At 44.3% G+C, this 25,487-nt stretch overlaps 1 protein-coding gene across 5 annotated transcripts in view; it reads right to left on the bottom strand.

Moving 5' to 3' along the window:
* nrxn3b (neurexin 3b) overlaps positions 1 to 25,487 on the bottom strand; it is a 610,311-nt gene that overhangs the window by 475,970 nt on the left and 108,854 nt on the right. For 4 of the 5 annotated variants that reach the window (XM_036976207.1, XM_036976208.1, XM_036976205.1 and 1 more), the window contains exons 5-7: positions 16,840 to 17,141; positions 13,880 to 13,903; positions 5,855 to 6,016 (exon numbers count right to left, since the gene is read on the bottom strand). In XM_036976207.1, the coding sequence (XP_036832102.1) occupies positions 5,855 to 6,016; positions 13,880 to 13,903; positions 16,840 to 17,141 (488 nt within the window). The remainder of the gene's footprint in view (positions 1 to 5,854; positions 6,017 to 13,879; positions 13,904 to 16,839; positions 17,142 to 25,487) is intronic. The other variant, XM_036976206.1, reaches the window with a different exon arrangement.

Genomic DNA, 25,487 nt, shown 5'->3' on the forward strand with positions numbered 1-25,487 from the left:
TGCATCCTAAATCGCACCCTATTCCCTATGGGCCTCTGGTCAAAAGTAGTGCACTAAATTAGGTACAATTTGGGATACTACCTATGACTCTCCACTCCACCAGTCACATGGTGATTGATAATAATGCTGGAGGGGCAACCACTCTGTATACAGATTTACACTACTGATACAGATGCTGAAAACATGGAGGGAGGTTAGCTGTTAGTGTTGGAAGACAATCATAAATGTCCCCATAAGGCAATCATATTATTCCTATATTATCCCAATGATGAACTCTCATCTACTGAACACAGTCACCTTGGGGTTACTCTGACTGTAGGTATAACTGTGTCTCTGGGTGTCATTAGAAAGCAGGGGGGACCGGGGGACCGGGAGACCGGGGGAACGGGAGACCGGGGGAACGGGAGACCGGGGGACCGGGGGAACGGGAGACAGTGGGACCGGGAGACAGGGGGACCGGGAGACAGGGGGACCGGGAGACCGGGGGAACGGGAAACAGTGGGACCGGGAGACAGGGGGACCGGGAGACTGGGGGACCGGGTCTCTGGGTGTCATTAGAAAGCAGGGGGGACCGGGGGACCGGGAGACCGGGGGAACGGGAGACAGTGGGACCGGGAGACAGGGGGACCGGGAGACAGGGGGACCGGGAGACAGGGGGACCGGGAGACTGGGGGACCGGGTCTCTGGGTGTCATTAGAAAGCAGGGGGGACCGGGAGACCGGGGGAACGGGAGACAGGGAGACCGGGGGGAATGTGTAAACTACAAGATACAGCAGTTACAGATACACTACATTTAAACAACACAAATACATTTTTACAATCCCTAAAACACTTGCAGACCTCAGTGAAGTCATCCCTCATCAGCGTTCTAAACTGCCCTGTTGGCACCAAAGATTCAAGATGGAATGAGGTTTTGTAAATTATTCCAAACATGGGGGAGGGGGGTTGGGGGGGGGGCATTGACACTCCAGCACTTTGGATTGGAAATTATATCATGACTATGAGGTTAAAGTGCAGACTGTCAGCCTTAATTTGAGGGTATTTTCATCCATATGGGGTGAACTGTTAATATGGGGTGAACCGTTAATATGGGGTGAACCGTTTATATGGGGTGAACTGTTTATATGGGGTGAACCGTTTATATGGGGTGAACTGTTTCTATGGGGTGAACTGTTAATATGGGGTGAACTGTTTATATGGGGTGAACTGTTTATATAGGGTGAACCGTTTATATGGGGTGAACCGTTTATATGGGGTGAACTGTTTATATGGGGTGAACCGTTTATATGGGGTGAACTGTTTATATGGGGTGAACCGTTTATATGGGGTGAACCGTTTATATGAGGTGAACCGTTTATATTTGGTGAACTGTTTCTATGGGGTGAACCGTTTATATGGGGTGAACTGTTTATATTTGGTGAACTGTTTCTATGGGGTGAACCGTTTATATGGGGTGAACCGTTACAGCACTTTCTGTACATAGTTTTTGGGACAAAATTAACTTATATGTGTAATAAAGTAGTCAAAAGTTTAGGATTTAGTCCCATATTCCTAACACCCTCCTGCCGAGTGGCACAGCAGTCTAAGGCACTGCATGTCAGTGCTAGAGGTATCAGTACAGACACTGGTTCAATCCCAGGCTTTATCACAAAAAGCTGTGATTGGGAGTCCCATCGGGTGGCGCACAATTGGCCAAGGGTTGCCTGGTTCAGGGGAGTGTTTAGCTGGAGTAGGCTGTCATTGTAAAATAAGCACTTGTTCTTGACTGACTTGCCTAGTTAAATAAATATGAATTAAATAATAAAGCTTGTGACTCTACAAACTTGTTGAATGCATTTCCTGTTTGTTTTGGTTGTGTTTCAGATTATTTGGGCCCAATAGAAGTTAACGGCAAATAATGTTATGTGCTGGAGTACAGAGCCAAAAAATATACATATTGTCTATAAGAGAAACAGGAATCCATGTGAGATGCACCCTTAGTCTTCCTTCTGAGGAGAGAGCAAGATCAACCCATTTTATCATTTGAATAATTTGCTTATTTTCCACTAAATGGCCTTGTAATGGTTCAATTGTCATCCTCTCTTTCAACAGTAAATAGCTGTCCTTTGAAATATGAGCGTTTGTGATAATGAGAATTTAATCACAACAGTTGCAGGTTTATCGAGGGTGTGGAGAATAATAGTTTAAAGATTCCCCAAGAAAGATAACTAATTCTGAAGATTTCAAGCTAATTTCAGCCCTTGTGTAATGGACCGAGACAATTATGATCACAAACACTTCACAATAATGTAGTGTCATGGTGAGGATAGAATGAATAATGGCCAATAAAATAAGAAGAGGAAGGAATACAATCTAAAACCTAAAATGCCTGGGAAATGTAAAATGGACATTTGATTAATTTGGAGGTGGAAGAAACACACACCTGTTTACGCAAGGTGCTAGCTAGTGGAGTAGATCACCTGTTTATGTGAGGTGCTGGCTAGCGGAGTAGAACACCTGTTTACGAGAGGTGCTGGCTAGCGGAGTAGAACACCTGTTTATGTGAGGTGCTGGCTAGTCGAGTAGATCACCTGTTTACGAGAGGTGCTGGCTAGCGGAGTAGAACACCTGTTTACGCGAGGTGCTGGCTAGTGGAGTAGATCACCTGTTTACGAGAGGTGCTACCTAGTGGAGTAGATCACCTGTTTATGTGAGGTGCTGGCTAGCGGAGTAGAACACCTGTTTACACGAGGTGCTGGCTAGTGGAGTAGATCACCTGTTTATGTGAGGTGCTGGCTAGCGGAGTAGAACACCTGTTTACACGAGGTGCTGGCTAGCGGAGTAGAACACCTGTTTATGCGAGGTGCTGGCTAGCGGAGTAGAACACCTGTTTACACGAGGTGCTGGCTAGTGGAGTAGATCACCTGTTTATGTGAGGCTGTTTATGCGAGGTGCTGGCTAGTGGAGTAGAACACCTGTTTATGCGAGGTGCTAGCTAGTGGAGTAGAACACCTGTTTATGCGAGGTGCTGGCTAGCGGAGTAGAACACCTGTTTATGCGAGGTGCTAGCTAGTGGAGTAGATCACCTGTTTATGTGAGGTGCTGGCTAGTGGAGTAGAACACCTGTTTATGTGAGGTGCTGGCTAGCGGAGTAGAACACCTGTTTATGCGAGGTGCTAGCTAGTGGAGTAGATCACCTGTTTATGTGAGGTGCTGGCTAGTGGAGTAGAACACCTGTTTACGCGAGGTGCTGGCTAGCGGAGTAGAACACCTGTTTATGCGAGGTGCTAGCTAGTGGAGTAGATCACCTGTTTATGTGAGGTGCTGGCTAGTGGAGTAGAACACCTGTTTATGTGAGGTGCTGGCTAGCGGAGTAGAACACCTGTTTATGCGAGGTGCTGGCTAGTGGAGTAGAACACCTGTTTATGCGAGGTGCTGGCTAGCGGAGTAGAACACCTGTTTATGCGAGGTGCTGGCTAGTGGAGTAGAACACCTGTTTATGCAAGGTGCTGGCTAGCGGAGTAGAACACCTGTTTACGAGAGGTGCTGGCTAGTGGAGTAGAACACCTGTTTACGCGAGGTGCTGGCTAGTGGAGTAGAACACCTGTTTTTACGAGAGGTGCTGGCTAGTGGAGTAGAACACCTGTTTACGCGAGGTGCTGGCTAGCGGAGTAGAACACTTGAAAAATTAAAGTAGAGGCGCACACTAGGAGCTCAGATGCAATAAATGAATAACCAGCATTTGGACAGCCAAGCTGTCTTCATCAGGGTTTAACAACAAACACTGCAGGTCACTAGTTTATATAGTTTGAAAGGACACGCAGGTGTCTGTTCTCATGGTCGTCTGTGGCTTGATTTCATTGGTCAATTTACAGATATAAATAGAACACATAAAAAGCATGAATGGATTACATACAATCATAGATACAATGTGGCAACATAGGCCTGCCTAAATGTCCCATCGGGACTCCCAAACTAAATTGAGTTTGCGCTTCATTTTGCCCACATCCTTTTTACCACAAGTACAAATTCTAAGATAAATAACTGCCTTAGAGGAGCACGTGATAACACCTTTGATTGGGATCCGTTTCCCTGTTTGAGGATGTTTGAGGATGTTTGCATGTGTTTACATGCATAAGCGCCATTGCATTGAGCGCAGCCTTTACCCTTATAGTTTCCATCAGGATCGAGGCGCAATGAGACGTTATGCGGGGATATTTCGGGGTTATAAATCAGAGTTTAGCATTTGAGTTTGATCTGAAGCCATTCGTGTGATTATGGTGTTTTTGCTATCCATTGTAAATTATATTTATAGGCCTACGTAGCCACATTGTATCTGTGATCGTATGTAATCCATTCATGCTTTATATACGTATGTTCTATTCATATCTGTAAATCGACCAATGAAATCAAGTCCCAGCCAGCCATGATTACTGACACCCGCGTGTCCTTTCAAACTGTATAAACTAGTGACCTGCAGTGCTTGTCATTATATCCTGATGAAGACCGATTGGCTGTCCAAACGTTGGTTATTCATCTATTGGATCTGAGCTCCTACAGTGAGCTCTCCTTTTCTTATTCAAACATTTCATTCATTTTCCCAGACACTCTTATACAGAGTGGCTAACAGGTAGGGCATCCATCTTAAGGGGAGACTAGGTGAAACAACCACAAGTTCATTGTAGTACATTCTAAAGTACATTTTTGTAGATTCTAAAGTTAATTTTATTACCTTTTAGTACATTGTAAAGTACTTTCTAATGTTAATTGTAGTACATTGTAGTATATTCTAAAGTACATTTTAGTACATTCCAAATCACATTTTATTACATTCCAAAGTACATTTCAGTACATTGATGTACATTCTAAAGTACATTTTAGTACATTCTAAAGTGCATTTTAGTACATTCATGTACATTCTAAATCACATTTTATTACATTCTAAAGTACATTTCAGTACATTGATGTACATTCTAAAGTACATTTTAGTACATTTTTTATATATATTTTAAATATCCTAGAACAACAACAATACGTTGTGTCCTATCACACCAAAATGCCCTTTCTTGGTAGTGAGCACTAGGACTGGCGTACAGTAATCCACTGCTTTACTACAGTCAAGTTTAGACTGCAAATGACATATGACAGAAAAGTATTCGGGGGCCATTTTCTAACACACAACTAACTGCTGTGAATGTTGTAAATTAGATTAAGCTGAGAAGTATTGAATGGCTGCTGAGCACTTCCCCGGTCTGCCAGCTCAGCAGCTTTCATTGATAATGCAATTTCATTTCTCATTGCTACTGCTGCTGCTTAGCGGAGGACAACCTTGCTGATTTTACATATGTAATTCAACCGCTCTGACTAGCTTAGTGGATGTGTGTGTCTGTGTGTGGGCGGGATGGGGTTTGTGTGTGTGTATGTTTGCATTTGTGTGTGTGTGTGTGTGTGTTTGCATGTGTGTGTGTTTGCATTTGTGTGTGTGTGTGTGTGTGTGTGTGTGTGTGTGTGTGTGTGTGTGTGTTTGCATGTGTGTGTGTTTGCATTTGTGTGTGTGTGTGTGTGTGTGTGTTTGCATTTGTATGTGTGTGTGTGTGTGTGTTTGCATTTGTGTGTGTGTGTGTGTGTGTGTGTGTGTGTGTGTGTGTGTGTGTGTGTGTGTGTGTGTGTGTGTGTGTGTGTGTGTGTGTGTGTGTGTGTGTGTGTGTGTGTGTGTGTGAGTGTGTTTGCATATGTGTGTGTGTGTGTGTGTATGTGTTTGCATATGTGTGTGTGTGTGTGTGTGTGTTTGCATTTGTGTGTGTGTGTGTGTGTGTTTGCATTTGTGTTTGTGTGTAAGTGTGCGTACCTTCAATTCCCCCTAACCTAAACCTACCTCTTTCAGACAGCCCATGAAGTTGTTGCTGACAGGAGAACCAGGTAGGTCAGCCGTACTAGGACTCCCACCCACGTAGAAGAAGTCATCAGACCCCAGCATGGTGTAGTCTTCCTGGGTATAGCCTGTTGTGGTGAGGATCCCATCCACAGAGATGGTCACCTGTTATAGGGTAACACATACCAAAGCCAAGGCATTAGTCGCTGAGGTGGAACTGCTTGTTCAGTATGTATAGGATACACACACCTCTCACCTTGGTCTGCTATGACCTAATGGACTATATCTATGTATTTTACTCCTAACGGAGATCACCTGGGCTAGTAGCTAGTTCCTAGTCTATCGTAACTAGTAGCTACAGTGACTTCAGAAGGTATTCATACCACTTGACATATTCCTGATTTTTTTTGTGTTTACAGCCTGAATTCAAAATGGATAAAATATATGTATTTTCTCACCCATTTACACACAATGACCGATAATGACAAAATAGAAGAAAAAAAATTGAGAAATGTTTTGGAAATGTATTGAAAATGAAAAACATAAGTATTACGTTTACTGAAGCATTCATACGCCTGAGTCAATACTTTGTAGAATCACCTTACAGCTGTGAGTCTTTCTGGGTAAGTCTCTAAGAGCTTTCCACACCTGGATTGTGCAACATTGGCCCATTATTTGTTTCGAAATTCTTCAAGCTCTGTCAAATTGGTTGTTGGTCATTTCTAGACAACCGTTTTCAGATCTTGCCATAGATTTTCAAGCAGATTTAAGTCAAAACTATAACTCGGCCACTTAGGAACCTACTTCCAAGATGGCGTAGCAGTAGGACGTGTTGTCGTGTTCCTTGTATATATCGTTTGTTTTCGTTTCGTTTTCGTTTTTTTTCTTCACATATCTTTAAAACTTTTTGCTGAACCTCAACTTCTTCTAAATACTCTCCTGCAACCCGCCTCACCCAACGTAGCTTTTTTCCTAAAGTATTTATATTTACTTCGGATCTGGAACCCCTCAACTGAAGCTAGCCAACTAGCCAACTAACTACCAGCTTCAGCAAAACATTGCTAGCGGTCTTCAGCTAACCGGTCAGCTAACCGGTCATCAGCTAACCTTTAGCTCGGAAAGCTCTCGCCAGTTCGAACAACGCGACTCTAACCAGAGCATAACGGACCTATCTTTTATTTTATTTTTCACCCCCGGATTCCCATCGCAAACGGAACATTTTGAGCTCCTGGGCTACAATATCCAGACCCACGACCGGTCCATTGATGTCACCGCATGAAGAGGAATAAACAGACTCCCCCCATCGCGACGTCCCCAAAGGCTAACTCTCTAGCCCTTGCTATCTCCTTGCTTGCAAATTCGGCCTGCTAACTGCTAGCTTGTTTAGCCCGGTCCGCTAACTGCTACCGTGTTTAGCACCGTCTACTAACTGTTAGCTTGTTAGCACAGGCCTGCTAACCATCTGAATCGCCGCGTCCCAAACACTCACTGAACCCATATTTACTTTCTATCCCTTTTCGATTTTTAATTTGTTTATACCTTCCGGTAACCTGCCTCACCCAATGTGATACGGAACCGCTATTATCTTTACATTTTTAGAACACACTCAAGAACCTTCAGAAGCTAACCAGCTAACTGGCTACAAGCTATTTAGTCATTGTTAGTTTTCTAACCTGGATAACACTCGCCAGTCCAGCTTCCCTGCCCCATCCACCGCTGCCCCTTGGACACTGATCACTTGGCTACATAGCTGATGCAGGCTGGACTGTCCATTAATTCACGGTAATCCATTCTGCTTGTTTATGTTTTATCTGTCGGCCCCAGCCGCACTTAGGCTCTGTGTGTAGTTAATCCGACCCTCTCTGCCTAATCTATCGCCATTCTACCTGCTGTTGTTGTGCTAGCTGATTAGCTGTTGTTGTCTCACCTACTGTTTTAGCTAGCTCTCCCAACTCAACACCTGTGATTACTGTATGCCTTGCTATATGTCTCTCTCAAATGTCAATATGCCTTGTATACTGTTGTGCAGGTTAGTTATCATTGTTTTAGTTTACAATGGAGCCCCTAGTTCCACTCTTTATACCCCTGATACCTCCTTTGTCCCACCCCCCACACATGCGGTGACCTCACCCATTACAACCAGCATGTCCAGAGATACAACCTCTCTCATCGTCACCCAGTGCCTGGGCTTACCTCCGCTGTACCCGCACCCCACCATAACCCTGTTTGCGCATTATGCCCTGAATATATTCTACCATGCCCAGAAACCTGCTCCTCTTATTCTCTGTCCCCAACGCCCTAGACGACCAGTTTTGATAGCCTTCAGCCGCACCCTCATACTACTCCTTCTCTGTTCCGCGGGTGATGTGGAGGTAAACCCAGGCCCTGCATGTCCCCAGGCACCCTCATTTGTTGACTTCTGTGATCGAAAAAGCCTTGGTTTCATGCATGTCAACATCAGAAGCCTCCTCCCTAAGTGTGTCTTACTCACTGCTCTAGCACACTCTGCTAACCCTGATGTCCTTGCCGTGTCTGAATCCTGGCTCAGGAAGGCCACCAAAAATTCTGAGATTTCCATACCCAACTATAACATCTTCCGTCAAGATAGAACTGCCAAAGGGGGAGGAGTTGCAGTCTACTGCAGAGATAGCCTGCAAAGTAATGTCATACTCTCCAGGTCCATACCCAAACAGTTTGAACTACTAATTTTGAAAATTACTCTCTCCAGAAATAAGTCTCTCACTGTTGCCGCCTGCTACCGACCCCCCTCAGCTCCCAGCTGTGCCCTGGACACCATTTGTGAATTGATCGCCCCCCATCTAGCTTCAGAGTTTGTTCTGTTAGGTGACCTAAACTGGGATATGCTTAACACCCCGGCAGTCCTACAATCTAAGCTAGATGCCCTCAATCTCACTCAAATCATCAAGGAACCCACCAGGTACAACCCTAACTCTGTAAACAAGGGCACCCTCATTGACGTCATCCTGACCAACTGGCCCTCCAAATACACCTCCGCTGTCTACAACCAGGATCTCAGCGATCACTGCCTCATTGCCTGTATCCGCTACGGAGCCGCAGTCAAACGACCACCCCTCATCACTGTCAAACGCTCCCTAAAACACTTCTGTGAGCAGGCCTTTCTAATCGACCTGGCCCGGGTATCCTGGAAGGACATTGACCTCATCCCGTCAGTTGAGGATGCCTGGTCTTTCTTTAAAAGTAACTTCCTCACCATTTTAGATAAGCATGCTCCGTTCAAAAAATGCAGAACTAAGAACAGATATAGCCCCTGGTTCACTCCAGACCTGACTGCCCTCGACCAGCACAAAAACATCCTGTGGCGGACTGCGCTAACATCGAATAGTCCCCGCGATATGCAACTGTTCAGGGAAGTCAGGAACCAATACACACAGTCAGTCAGGAAAGCTAAAGCCAACTTCTTCAGGCAGAAGTTTGCATCCTGTAGCTCCAACTCCAAAAAGTTCTGGGACACTGTGAAGTCCATGGAGAACAAGAGCACCTCCTCCCAGCTGCCCACTGCACTGAGACTAGGTAACATGGTCACCACCGATAAATCCATGATTATCGAAAACTTCAACAAGCATTTCTCAACGGCTGGCCATGCCTTCCGCCTGGCTACTCCAACCTCGGACAACAGCTCCCCCCCCCCCGCAGCTACTCGCCCAAGCCTCTCCAGGTTCTCCTTTACCAAATCCAGATAGCAGATGTCCTGAAAGAGCTGCAAAACCTGGACCCGTACAAATCAGCTGGGCTGGACAATCTGGACCCTCTATTCCTGAAACTATCCGCCGCCATTGTCGCAACCCCTATTACCAGCCTGTTCAACCTCTCTTTCATATCGTCTGAGATCCCCAAGGATTGGAAAGCTGCCGCAGTCATCCCCCTCTTCAAAGGGGGCGACACCCTGGACCCAAACTGTTACAGACCTATATCCATCCTGCCCTGCCTATCTAAGGTCTTCGAAAGCCAAGTCAACAAACAGGTCACTGACCATCTTGAATCCCACCGTACCTTCTCCGCTGTGCAATCTGGTTTCCGAGCCGGTCACGGGTGTACCTCAGCCACGCTCAAGGTACTAAACGATATCATAACTGCCATCGATAAAAGACAGTACTGTGCAGCCGTCTTCATAGACCTTGCCAAGGCTTTCGACTCTGTCAATCACCGTATTCTTATCGGCAGACTCAGTAGCCTCGGTTTTTCGGATGACTGCCTTGCCTGGTTTACCAATTACTTTGCAGACAGAGTTCAGTGTGTCAAATCGGAGGGCATGCTGTCCGGTCCTCTGGCAGTCTCTATGGGGGTGCCACAGGGTTCAATTCTCGGGCCGACTCTTTTCTCTGTATATATCAATGATGTTTCTCATGCTGCGGGCGATTCCCTGATCCACCTCTACGCAGACGACACCATTCTATATACTTCCGGCCCGTCCTTGGACACTGTGCTATCTAACCTTCAAACGAGCTTCAATGCCATACAGCACTCCTTCCGTGGCCTCCAACTGCTCTTAAACGCTAGTAAAACCAAATGCATGCTTTTCAACCGTTCGCTGCCTGCACCCGCACGCCTGACCAGCATCACCACCCTGGATGGTTCCGACCTTGAATATGTGGACATCTATAAGTACCTAGGTGTCTGGCTAGACTCTAAACTCTCCTTCCAGACCCATATCAAACATCTCCAATCGAAAATCAAATCAAGAGTCGGCTTTCTATTCCGCAACAAAGCCTCCTTCACTCACGCCGCCAAACTTACCCTAGTAAAACTGACTATCCTACCGATCCTCGACTTCGGCGACGTCATCTACAAAATTGCTTCCAACACTCTACTCAGCAAACTGGATGCAGTTTATCACAGTGCCATCCGTTTTGTCACTAAAGCACCTTATACCACCCACCACTGCGACTTGTATGCTCTAGTCGGCTGGCCCTCGCTACATATTCGTCGCCAGACCCACTGGCTCCAGGTCATCTACAAGTCCATGCTAGGTAAAGCTCCGCCTTATCTCAGTTCACTGGTTACGATGGCAACACCCATCCGTAGCACGCGCTCCAGCAGGTGTATCTCACTGATCATCCCTAAAGCCAACACCTCATTTGGCCGCCTTTCGTTCCAGTTCTCTGCTGCCTGTGACTGGAACGAATTGCAAAAATCGCTGAAGTTGGAGACTTTTATCTCCCTCACCAACTTCAAACATCTGCTATCCGAGCAGCTAACCGATCGCTGCAGCTGTACATAGTCTATTGGTAAATAGCCCACCCATTTTCACCTACCTCATCCCCATACTGTTTTTATTTATTTATTTTTATTTTTCTGCTCTTTTGCACACCAATCTCTACCTGTACATAACCATCTGATCATTTATCACTCCAGTGTTAATCTGCATAATTGTAATTATTTGCCTACCTTCTCATGCCTTTTGCACACAATGTATATATAGACTCCCCTTTTTTCTACTGTGTTATTGACTTGTTAATTGTTTACTCCATGTGTAACTCTGTGTTGTCTGTTCACACTGCTATGCCTTATCTTGGCCAGGTCGCAGTTGCAAATGAGAACTTGTTCTCAACTAGCCTACCTGGTTAAATAAAGGTGAAATAAAAAAAAAAAAAAAAAAAAAAAAAATTCACTGTCTTCTTGGTAAGCAACTCCAGTATAGATTTGGCCTTGTGTTTTAGGTTATTGTCCTGCTGAAAGGTGAATTCATCTCCCAGAGTCTGGTGGAAAGCAAACTGAACCTGGTTTTCCTTTAGGATGTTGCCTGTGCTTAGTACACAGTAATGTGTTCTATTGGATTTGCCCCAAACATAACACTTCATATTCAGGACAAAAAGTAAATCGTTTTGCCACTATTTTTGCAGCATTAATTTAGTGCCTTATTCTGTGCAGGTAGTAACTGCAATATTGTTGATCCATCCAGTTTTCTCCTATTACACCCATTAAACTCGGTCACAATTGGCCTCATGGTGAAATCCTTGAGTGGTTTCCTTCCTCTCCGGCATCTGAGTTAGGAAGGACGCCTGTATCTTGGTAGTGATTGGGTGTATTGATACACCATCTAAAGTGTAATTAATAACTTCACCATGCTCAAAGGGATATTCAGTGTCTAATTTTTGTATCTACCTTCTTTGTGAGGCATTGGAAAACCTCCCCGGTATTTGTGGTGGATTGTGTCTTTGAAATTCACTGTTCGACTGAGGGACCTTACAGATAGTTGTATGTGTGAGTTACAGAGATGAGGTAGTCATTAAAAAAATCATAATAAACACTATTATTGCACACGGAGTGAGTCCATGAAACTCATTATGTGACTTCCTTAGGCTTGCCATAACAAATGAATACTTATTGACTCTTCATTGTTTATTAATTTATAAAAATGTCTAACAACATGATTCCACTTTGACATCACGGCGTGTCGTGTGAAGGCCAGTGATAAAATACTCAGGCTGGAACACGACAAAAGTTGGAAAAAGGTATTGGGGTGTGAATACTTTCTGAAGTCATTGTAGTAGATAGTACCTAGTAGATTTGTACCTTGGAGCAATAGTTTGAGAGTTTGGTTCAGACAGCGTTTGAGGTAGTATTTAATGGGTTTAGTAATAGGTAGGTTCACAGGACAGATGAAGAAAATATGTCAGAGCAGAGGACTACATTTTCTTTATCTTTTGATGGGGGTAAGATAATGGATTCTCATTCGGTTTGGATAGTTCAGGTTGGGAGAGGGTTAGTAAAAATGGACAAATTGCCAAGGACAAATTGCTTGTACTTGTCTTAGGTTTCTGGGTTCAATTTGTAACTATACAAAACATCACACGCATATGCACACACACACACACACACACACACACACACACACACACACACACACACACACACACACACACACACACACACACACACACACACACACACACACACACACACACACACACACTCGGCCTTATACACACACATGCATTACATAGGGAGGATTATCACACAACTTCACAAATGCGGAAACCAAGGTTTTCATTCTTCAGAAGTTAACAGAAACACAAATAAGTTGGACATGTAAGGGGTATACATGATTTGATGTCATACAAAGCATGATCAAGCCAATCGGGAGACAGGGTACCTCCACCAATCAAGTCAAGGGGATCAGGAGGGGGGGGGGGGGGGGTGTAATGTTAGCCACAACACACAGACGCCACTGTAACCAGCATGCTACAAACACAACATCCAGGGAAGGGGTGGGGGGACAAGACAGTGATATAAGGTGATAGGTTGAAGGTGAGTGAACGTGGAAGTGAAGTGTTAGTGGTTATGGCTGAGGAGGGTGAGGAGGGTGAAAGGGTAAAAGTCATATGATTTCAGAGGTCAGGAGGTGAAAAGGCATTGATGAGCAGTGGTGGACATGCCATGCGCCAGACTGAGTGTGTTGGAAACAACTGTCAGAGATCCGGTAAAGAAAGGGGTCGCCATTTTGTCTCTCTGTCGCCATTTTGTTTCTGTTTAGCATTTTAGAGCCCGGACCGGAGTTTTGGCGGCTGCTGGCTTGTTGAAGATTCACTCTTGTTGTTTGGATTGTGGCAGAGATTCTCTCAGTTCTTGGGTGGCGACGGTCCTCACAAAAAAATGTTGAGATTTTTATTTGGTGGAAAAAAACATCAATTTTTCATGCATCCCTGACAAAAGATCAAAAGTCAGAGGGAGAATCTGGTGGTTTATTTGAGACTCGAAGAACCTCTGTGAACTTCGTAGCGATGAGGAATAAAAAAAAGAAGTAAAAGACGGACTGAAAAAAGAGGAGGGGGAGGAGGGGGGGGGGAAGAGGTTGAGAGGCCAGGGAGGATATTGAGAACTGAAGAAAGCTGTTGGTAATACAAACCCATTTCCTCATTGTTTGATAAGATGTGTCTAGGATGAAATTGAAATTATAAACAGAAAAAGAAGAGGGGGGAGGGACACACGGCAAATCCAAAAAAAGACAATAAGAATGATATCTACCAGACAATGCAGTATGTTTACCATAGCGTGTCCAATGCCTGATTGCTTTCCGGAAAAGGGGAAGAAAGGAAATCAAAAGAATAGTGAACAAAACGGTTGTTAATAAGGAATGGGAGAAGAAAGAAACCAAAATAAAAAACAATGACGTAGGAGAAGCAGGATGATAGTTAGTTAGTACGTTAGTTAGTTGTTTAGAGAACTGTTAGTTAGTAAGTAAATACAATGACTTAGTATTTCATGAAAGGTAAGTGTTAGTCTAACTAAGCATGTCTTCCCAAAGAGAGGGAGATAGACTGGCGGAAAGGTAAAGAAAGACAGACAGAGAAGAGGAAGGGGAAGAGAGAGCAAGAGAGTGAAGGAGCAAAAAAAGAGCCCTAGCTTAGCCTCTGGTCTGTGAGTCAGTGTTCCTTCATTGGTAGCTAGCTAGTGGGCTACATCCTTTAAAAACCTCTTAGTGGCAGGATATTAACACTTTACTTACTTTTCCACCTCTCTTCATCTCCATAGTACCGGCTGAAGAAACCCTTTCACTGCCCACTGGCCACTCACTCCCTCTCCACACCACAAACAAACAGCTACCTGCTATCGCTTTTCTCACTGTGCTTGCACTCTTATAGTACAAGTATATATCCAGTTTACAGCCCTACTTCTTAAAGTTAAGTTGAGTAACAATGTTAGAATAGAATACAGTCATAGTTACAGCTATAGTACAGCACGTACTAGTGTATAGTACCAGTGTATAGCCATAGAAATCATTGTCAATCATTAGAGGGGCTATGTCATAAACCCTCAAAATTCCAGAATAGAATGAAAATGGCAGCCATATGGGTCTGGGAGAAATCCAAACCAGTCTAATAGGAATGAATGGCAGCCATATGGGTCTGGGAGAAATCCAAACCAGTCTAATAGGAATGAATGGCAGCCATATGGGTCTGGGAGAAATCCAAACCAGTCTAATAGGAATGAATGGCAGCCATATGGGTCTGGGAGAAATCCAAACCAGTCTAATAGGAATGAATGGCAGCCATATGGGTCTGGGAGAAATCCAAACCCGTCTAATAGGAATGAATGGCAGCCATATGGGTCTGGGAGAAATCCAAACCCGTCTAATAGGAATGAATGGCTGCCATATGGGTCTGGGAGAAATCCAAACCAGTCTAATAGGAATGAATGGCAGCCATATGGGTCTGGGAGAAATCCAAACCAGTCTAATAGGAATGAATGGCAGCCATATGGGTCTGGGAGAAATCCAAACCAGTCTAATAGGAATGAATGGCAGCCATATGGGTCTGGGAGAAATCCAAACCAGTCTAATAGGAATGAATGGCAGCCATATGGGTCTGGGAGAAATCCAAACCAGTCTAATAGGAATGAATGGCAGCCATATGGGTCTGGGAGAAATCCAAACCAGTCTAATAGGAATGAATGGCAGCCATATGGGTCTGGGAGAAATCCAAACCAGTCTAATAGGAATGAATGGCAGTAGAGGCATAATCCTGATTTTACCTATGCAGGAAAATAAAAAGTAAGAAACGTGAAATATCAGACATTGTGTAATATAATTATTGTCATATTACAAAAGATATTGTCATATCATTATGAATACAGTTTATTCAGGTTTTATACCAATTGTCTGTATAAATAGCCTCAAAAATATATGTAAAAATACCATAAATGTCTACTTTCTTCTTGGAAAGCTGTGAGTGTTATTATAGGATACAATATCAGTACTTGTTGCATGTACATCTTGTCTAAGTCCTGTCATCAACTGCTTTCAGCCAGTGTATGGCTGTGGATTGACTGTATTTTTTTATTTTTTTATTTTACCTTTATTTAACTAGGCAAGTTATTTTACCTTTATTTAACTAGGGTATCATAGCATTTAACTATGACAGCCCAGGAACAGTGGGTTAACTGCCTTGTTCAGGGGCAGAACGACAGATTTTTACCTCGTCAGCTCGGGGATTCGATCTTGCAACCTTTCGGTTACAAGTCCAACGCTGAATGGAATGTTGGCACATTGGCAGTTACTTAGAAAAATGAAGGGAATAATTTCTTTAAAACTGGCCACCAAGCTAGCAAACATACATTACAGATACATTCTTCCAATTCCTTATTTTACACACTGTCTCATTACAGCACTGCCAAACCATGGTTAACCAACTCTCTGACCAAAAATGGCTGACCTTGATCCCAACGTAAGAATGTTCATGTCCATTCTAGTATTCTGATGTGTGCTGTGAACTATCTACGCTTACAAGGACCTATCAGATGCCATTTTAGCATCCATTTATACGATTTGAATAAGATGCTCCACTGATCTGAAACAAATGTCCAACAGAAGGCTCCTATTGTCTGTCACCCGAAGTCCCTCCATTGTCCCGAGTTAATGTGTGTCTTAAACCCTACCTTGTAGTTTCTGTAGCTATACAGAGGAGCAACATCTAGTTGTTTAAAGGAAAACAGCTACTTCTGAAGTCAACAAGATAGCAACTCTTCGACAAGGCTCCTGATAGAAGTGTCAGCTTAGTCAAGAATAAAACAAAGTAGTATACGTTTAAATGAAGAAAATAGGTTAAGTCTTCAAAAGCAACACAAGATAAGGAGAGACAGAGAGGAACAGAGAGCCATGGTATCAGCTGCTCCACCACTATCAATCACTATGCAGTCTGTGCTTCTTTATTCACATAGTCACTGCTAGGGGTTATACATAGAGGGGAAAACACTACCTAACCATACTGATAATACTTCAACACTACACAAATTCATAATGTCTATCTCATAATATTTCTCAACTAACATGCTTAGGGCACTTGGAAAAGGTGCTATATAAAAATACACATGAATCTAATGTAATACATCAAAGGTAAACACTAATCTAACAACATAAACCCACGACACTAATAACAAACCAATTCATCTATTACTACAACTAATCAATACCAGTCGTGAACCTATGTCTGCTCAGTCTCCATGGTTACCTGTCTGAGGTTGCGTGTGACCTTGATGTCGTGCCAGCCATTATCGTTGAACTTCCCGTTGACGGGCTCCACAATGGCCTCGAAGGCCCCGGAGCCCAGGTTGATGACCAGGCTCACCGCCCCGTCCTTGAGGGCCAGGTTGACATAGTCAGCAGACTTCCCTGTGTGGAGCAAGAGACCGTTCCTCTGCCACGTCTTGAAGGAGAGCGTGATCTCATCACTGGATGACTGGATGGGGTTCTGGGACAGGTCGTAGCAGAAGTACTCAGAACCACGGAACGTCGCCACATTCTCTTCTCTTGCTGGAAGTAGAGAGGAGAATAGATGTAAGTTTAGGTTATATTCAAGGCTCTTACCCAAGACGTACAGAAGTGTAGACATTGATGTTGAAACATGCATTGAGTACATATGGTGACCCTGGAAGGAATGGAACCACAACTCACAAAGAGATTCATGGTCTCCATGAAAAGCATATCATTGACACAAGCAGGAAGTCCATTGTATAATCTGTTATATTTGACATGACACAATTACAATCCCTTCACATACAGAAGTAGGCGTTGAATCATGTCACGGTTACAAAATGAATCATATGTCATCACTTCCCATGAGAAGAGGAATGTGTCATCACCTCCCATGAGAAGAGGACTGTGTCATCACTTCCCATGAGAAAGGGACTGTGTCATCATCTCCCAAGAGAAAAGGACTGTGTCATCACCTCTCATAAGAAAAGGACTGTGTCATCACCTCCCATGATGAAAGGACTGTGTCATCATCTCCCATGATAAAAGGACTGTGTCATCACCTCCCATGAGAAGAGGACTGTGTCATCACCTCCCATGAGAAGAGGACTGTGTCATCACCTCCCATGAGAAGAGGACTGTGTCATCACCTCCCATGAGAAGAGGACTGTGTCATCACCTCCCATGATAAAAGGACTGTGTCATCACCTCCCATGAGAAGAGGACTGTGTCATCACCTCCCATGAGAAGAGGACTGTGTCATCACCTCCCATGAGAAGTGGACATGAACTACAGTACCAGTCAAAAGTTTGGACACACCTACTCATTCAAAGGTTTTTCTTTATTTTTACTATTAACTACATTGTGGAATAATAGTGAAGACATCAAATGCAGAATGCTGTGGTAGCCATGCTGGTTAAGTGTGCCTTGAATTCTAAATAAATCACAGACATTGTCACCAGCAAACACCCCTACACCATCACGCCTCCTCTTCCATGCTTCACGGTGGGAACCACACATGCGAGATCCTCCGTTCACATACTCTGCGTCTCACAAAGAAATAGCTGTTGGAACCAAGAATCTCAGATTTAGACTCATCAGACCAAAGGACAGATTTCCACCGGTCTAATGTCCATTACTTGTGTTTCTTGGTCCAAGCAAGTCTCTTCTTATTATTGGTGTCCTTTAGTAGTGGTTTATTTGCAGCAATTCAACCATGAAGGCCTGATTCACACAGTCTCCTCTGCACAGTTGATGTTGAGATGTGTCTGTTACTTGAACTCTATGAAGCATTTATTTGGGCTGCAATTTCTGAGGCTGGTAACTGTACCTCTGCAGCAGAAATAACTCTGGGTCTTCCTTTCCTGTGGCGGTCCTCATGAGAGCCAGTTTCATCATACCACAGCAGAGGTAACTCTGGGTCTTCCTTTCCTGTGCCGGTCCTCATGAGAGCCAGTTTCATCATACCACAGCAGAGGTAACTCTGGGTCTTCCTTTCCCGTGCCGGTCCTCATGAGAGCCAGTTTCATCATACCACAGCAGAGGTAACTCTGGATCTTCCTTTCCCGTGCCGGTCCTCATGAGAGCCAGTTTCATCATGGCGATTGATTGTTTTTGCGACTGCACTTGAAGATACTTTCAATGTTCTCGACATTTTCCAGAGAGCTGTTCTTGCCATAATTTGGACTTGGTCTTTGACCAAATAGAGCTGTCTTCTGTATACCACCCCTACCTCGTCACAACACAACAGATTGGCTCAAACGCATTTTGAAGGAAATAAATTCCACTAATGTACATTTAACAAGGCACACCTGTATTCCAGGTGACTGCCTCATGAAGCTGGTTGAGAGAATGCCAAGAGTGTGCAAAGCTGTCATCAAGGCGTGGCTACTTCGAAAATCTCAAATATAAAATATATTTTGATTTGTCTAACACTGTTTTGGTTACTACATGAATCCATATGTGTTATTTTGTAATTTGTACGTCTTCACTTTTATTCCAAAATGTAGAATCTAGTACAAATAAAGAAAAACCCTTGAATGAGTAGGTGTGTCCAAACTTTTGACTGGTAGTGTATGTCATCACCTCCCATGAGAAGACAGGACAGAGTAGCACAGGGGACCAAATCAATCTAATACAGACACCACAGTGACGTAATATCTATGAGTCACCATATCAGCTATCCCATAATGTTATCCTCACTCATCATAAAACCCAATCCGTATGACCTTCCACTGAGGTCTCCATGCTAGCAGACTGATTATGACCTTCCACTGAGTTCTCCATGCTAGCAGACTGATTATGACCTTCCACTGAGGTCTCCATGCTAGCAGACTGATTATGACCTTCCACTGAGTTCTCCATGCTAGCAGACTGATTATGACCTTCCACTGAGATCTCAATAGTAGCAGACTGATTATGATCTTCCACTGAGATCTCCATGGTAGCAGACTGACTATGACCTTCCACTGAAATCTCCATGGTAGCAGACTGATTATGACCTTCCGCTGAGGTCTCCATGGTAGCAGACTGATTATAACTTTCCACTGAGCTCTCCATGGTAGCAGACTGACTATGACCTTCCACTGAGGTCTCCAAGGTAGCAGACTGATTATGATCTTCCACTGAGATCTCCATGGTAGCAGACTGATTATGACCTTCCACTGAGGTCTCCATGGCAGCAGACTGATTATCACCTTACACTGAGTGCTCCATTGTAGCAGACTGATCATGACCTTATACTGATGTCTCCATGGTAGCAGACTGATCATGACTTTCCACCGAGGTCTCCATGCTAGCAGACTGATATTGACCTTCCACTGAGGTCTCCATGGTAGCAGACTGATTATGACCTTCTGCCGAGGTCTCCATGCTAGCAGACTGATTATGACCTTCCACTGAGGTCTCCATGGTAGCAGACTGATTATGACCTTCTGCCGAGGTCTCCATGCTAGCAGACTGATTATGACCTTCCACTGGGATCCCCATGGTAGTAGACTGATTTTGACCTTCCACTGAGATCTCCATGGTAGCAGACTGATTATGGCCTTCCACTGGGATCTCCATGGTAGCAGACTGATTATGACCTTCCACTGGGATCTCCATGCTAGCAGACTGATTATGACCTTCCACTGGGATCCCCATGGTAGCAGACTGATTATGACCTTCCACTGGGATCTCCATGGTAGGAGACTGATTATGGCCTTCCACTGGGATCTCCATGGTAGCAGACTGATTATGGCCTTCCACTGGGATCTCCATAGTAGCAGACTGATTATGTCCTTCCACTGGGATCTCCATGGTAGCAGACTGATTATGACCTTCCACTGGGATCTCCATGGTAGCAGACTGATTATGGCCTTCCACTGGGATCTCCATGGTAGCAGACTGATTATGACCTTCCACTGGGATCTCTCTGTATGGGGCTTTTTAGTCAGACCGTCAGATAGAGGAAATTGAGAGAGGAGACATGGAGACACAGGGGATTAGAAGAGGAGTCTGTGGCGAGCCAGTATAAGAGCATGAGGGCTGATCCCAACTGGCTCAGATACAGTTTCTATCTACAAGCCATCAGACTGCTGAACACTTGAACTGGACAGACCACCTGCACTGATTCTCCACACCTTAGCGCACAAACACACACACACACACACACACACACACACACACACACACACACACACACACACACACACACACACACACACACACACAAACCTCTGCAACCAGACTGTTACTATACTGCTCAGTTTATACCCTTGCCCCCCATCTCCCCTTCGTGTAAATACATGTGTAAATATTGGACTTTACATGGTCCCTTCCTGTATTATACTGATGCTAAAGTGTTTATTCTATTCTATTGAGCCATTGACTTTATGTTCTTATGTTCTTTTCTATTATAATTCTTATTGTTGTTGCATTGTCGAGAAGGAACCTGCAAGTCAGCATTCCATTGGACGATGTATACCACGCGTATAGCATACATACGACTAATAAAGTTGGACTTGAACTATACTGTCGAAGTAATGCATAAAAATAAAAAAATGCCCCAGGAAGCATGGGTCCAGGAAGCTCCAGACCATGATATCATGACTAGTGTCAGTTCCGACTGCTTGAAATGCTGCCTTTTAAACAGCGCTAGTACTAGAGGACAGACCCAGTACTGCAGCTATTACAGACATAACCAACACCTGGCCTAGAGACTCCACAGGGCTGAGGCTTCCAATTCAGTTATTCACCCTGCATGTTAATTAAAAGAAGAATACAAATGGCGGACACTGCAACAACAGCATCGTCTGTGCTCCAGGTATTAAATGTTAGAAGCTGTCATCTTCATAATAACAGACTACCCCTGTCATTTAAGTCTTTGCAAATGCCACATGCAGTGTTGTATGCATTTTAGCAGACCTAGAGTGATCTGGAAATGCATACAATTACTGCTAATTATGTCATTCTGTACAGTCGTGGCCAAAAGTTTTGAGAATGACACAAATATAAAGTTTCACAACGCTTTCTGCACGAAGTCTCCAGAATGTTGTGAAGAGTGATGAGATGAATTGCAATTAATTGCAAAGTCCCTCTTTGCCATGGAAATTAACTGAATCGCCCAAAAACTTTTCCACTGCCTTTCAGCCCTGCCACAAAAGGACCAGCTGACATCATGTCACTGATTCTCTCGTTAACACAGGTGTGAGTATTGACGAGGACAAGGCTGGAGATCCCTATGTCATGCTGATTGAGTTCGAATAACAGACTGGAAGCTTGAAAAGGAGGGTGGTGCTTGGAATCATTGTTCTTCCTCTGTCAACCATGGTTAATCGGCAAGGAAACACGTGCTGTCATCATTGCTTTGCACAAAAAGGGCTGCACATGCAAGGATATTGCTGCCAGTAAGATTGCACCTAAATCAACCATTTATCGGATCATCAAGAACTTCAAGAAGAGCGGTTCAATTGTTGTGAAGAAGGCTTCAGGGCGCCCAAGAAAGTCCAGCAAGAGCTAGGACCGTCTCCTAAAGTTGATTCAGCTGCGGGATTGGGGCACCACAAGTAGAGAGCTTGATCAGGAACGGCAACAGGCAGGTGTGAGTGCATCTGCATGCACAGTGAGGCGAAGACTTTTGGAGGATGGTCTGGTGTCAAGAAGGGCAGCAAAGAAGCCACTTCTCTCCAGGAAAAACATCAGGGACAGACTGATATTCTGCAAAAGGTACAGGGATTGGACTGCTAAGAACTGGGGTAAAGTCATTTTCTCTGATGAATCCCCTTTCCGATTGTTTGGGGCATCCGGAAAAAAAGCTTGTCCAGAGAAGACAAGGTGAGCGCTACCATCAGTCCTGTGTCATGCCAACAGTAAAGCATCCTGAGACCATTCATGTGTGGGGTTGCTTCTCAGCCAAGGGAGTGGGCTCACTCACAATTTTGCATAAAAACACAGCCATGAATAAAGAATGGTACCAACACATCCTCCGAGAGCAACTTCTCCCAACCATCCAGGAACAGTTTGGTGACAAACAATGCCTTTTCCAGCATGATGGAGCACCTTGCAAAAGTGATAACTAAGTGGCTCAGGGAACAGGGGCGGCAGGGTAGTGGTTAGAGCATTTGAGCGTTGGCCTAGTAACCGGAAGGTTGCAAGTTCAAACCCCCGTCACTGAAAATAAGAATTTGTTCTTAACTGACTTGCCTGGTTAAATAAAGGTAAAAAAATTAAAAATAACAAAACATTGATATTTTGGGTCCATGGCCAGGAAACTCCCCAGACCTTAATCCCATTGAGAACTTGTGGTCAATCCTCAAGAGGCGGGTGGACAAACAAAAAACCCACAAATTCTGACAAACTCCAAGCATTAATTATGCAAGAATGGGCTGCCATCAGAAGTTAATTGACAGCATGCCAGGGCAGATTGCAGAGGTCTTGAAAAAGAAGGGTCAACGTTGCAAATATTGACTCTTTGCATCAACTTCATGTAATTGTCAATAAAAGCCTTTGAAATGCCTATAATTATACTTCACTATTCCATAGTAACATATGACAAAAATATCTAAAGACACTGAAGGAGCAAACTTTATGGAATTTAATGTTTGTGTCATTCTCACAACTTTTGGCCATGACTACATATCACATTGTCAATGAGCCAATCACAAGTTTCTGGTCTGAGGGCAGGAGAGATTGTGAAACACAGAGAGAGGGAAATGGATTGACTGCGGGCTAGGCTAGGCTGGTGGTGGATAGACCGCCACTAGAGCAGGCTAGACTACGGGTGGAGAGACTGCCTCTAGAGCAGCCGAGACTGCTGATGGATAGACTGCCTCTACAGCAGGCTAGGCTGCTGGTGGATAGACTGCCAATAGAGCAGGCTAGACTGCTGGTGGATAGACCGCCTCTATAGCAGGCTAGACTGCTAGTGGGTAGACTGCCAAAAGAGCAGGCTAGACTGCTGGTGGATAGACTGCCTCTATAGCAGGCTAGGCTGCAGGTGGATAGACTGCCTCTAGAGCAGGCTAGGCTGCTGGTGGATAGACTGCCAATAGAGCAGGCTAGACTGCTGGTGGATAGACCGCCTCTATAGCAGGCTAGACTGCTGGTGGAGAGACTGCCTCTAGAGCAGCCTAGACTGCTGATGGATAGACTGCCTCTACAGCAGGCTAGGCTGCTGGTGGATAGACTGCCAATAGAGCAGGCTAGACTGCTGGTGGATAGACCGCCTCTATAGCAGGCTAGACTGCTAGTGGATAGACTGCCAAAAGAGCAGGCTAGACTGCTGGTGGATAGACTGCCTCTATAGCAGGCTAGGCTGCAGGTGGATAGACTGCCTCTAGAGCAGGCTAGGCTGCTGGTGGATAGACTGCCAATAGAGCAGGCTAGACTGCTGGTGGATAGACCGCCTCTATAGCAGGCTAGACTGCTGGTGGATAGACTGCCTCTAGAGCAGGCTAGACTGCTGATGGATAGACTGCCTCTAGAGCAGGCTAGGCTGCTGGTGGATAGACTGGCAATAGAGCAGGCTAGACTGCTGGTGGATAGACCGCCTCTATAGCAGGCTAGGCTGCTGGTGGATAGACTGTCAATAGAGCAGGCTAGACTGCTGGTGGATAGACTGGCTCTATAGCAGGCTAGACTGCTGGTGGATAGACTGCCTCTAGAGCAGGCTAGGCTGCTGTTGGATAGACTGCCTCGAGAGAAGGCTAGGCTGCTGTTGGATAGACTGCCAAATGAGCAGGCTAGACTGCCCCTATAGCAGCTAGACTGCCTCTCTCTAGAGAGAGAGAGAGAGAGAGAAAGAGGGATAAAGGCGGTTAATATTTCAGAGGGAGAGAGAGGCAGAGAGATCTAGAGTGAGGGAGAGAGAGGCAGAGAGATCTAGAGTGAGGGAGAGAGAGGCAGAGTGATCTAGAGTGAGGGAGAGAGAGATGAAAGGATGGATGGAGAAATAAAGAAACCAATAAAGAAGGAAAGAAAAAGGGCAGTGTTTTAGTATGATTCTGTTCAGAGAGTAATTTTCCCTTAGGCATAAAAGACTGTGCACATCAATGCTATACAGAGGCAAGATGAGAGAGAGGGGAGAGAGAGAAAGAAAGAAAGAAAGAAAGAAAGAAAGAAAGAAAGAAAGAAAGAAAGAAAGAAAGAAAGAAAGAAAGAGGGAGCAAAAGACAGATAAATAAAGAGAGAGAAAGAAGACACACAGAACCGTATTTCCAGTGAGACAGACAGTGGGTGCGCTGTAGATTATGTCTAGTCTAAATCAACACTTACTATTTCTCTCTGTTTACTTCACTGACTGACTGTTTGGTTTTTCATCTGACAGATTGCTCTTGCATTCATCATCCCAAGAACCAGCAGATAAGACACTGTACAGACAAACGATAAAGCATCAAAGATAGCAATAATACCCGGGTAAATATTGAACTTGAGGCAGAGGACATGGAAATTAAAATAGTTTACTGTTAGGCCTACTATGTTGTCTGCAGAGAAATGAGGTACACAGTACGCATAATAACTAATTCAGAATATAAATGTGATTTCAGAGCATGCATCATGCATCATGCATGCATCATGCATCTTCAGCAGACTATGAATGTCACTTAACATTAACATTATCTATACAATCAAAAATCTATTTACTTATGATTAATTCATTAATGCTCATATCCCTGATGCTTTTAAGTAATCCCTATGCCAATGTCTACTTCAAGTGCTTCATATGCATCTAGGGTTTATAGCTGCTTTCAGTTCTAATCTTAAACCTTAGACGACAACGACATACTACAGTCTATACTCCTTGCTAACCGGCTATAGATAAATATAGTTATCTTTTCAGTTCACCACTTGACGTCACCATATTGGAACAATATGTCTCCATAGCATGTAGCCTAGTTCCCATAATTATGTTGATGTCCTGTTCTC

The sequence above is a fragment of the Oncorhynchus mykiss genome, chromosome 4, assembly GCF_013265735.2.
Source record: "Oncorhynchus mykiss isolate Arlee chromosome 4, USDA_OmykA_1.1, whole genome shotgun sequence".
Taxonomy (NCBI): domain Eukaryota; kingdom Metazoa; phylum Chordata; class Actinopteri; order Salmoniformes; family Salmonidae; genus Oncorhynchus; species Oncorhynchus mykiss.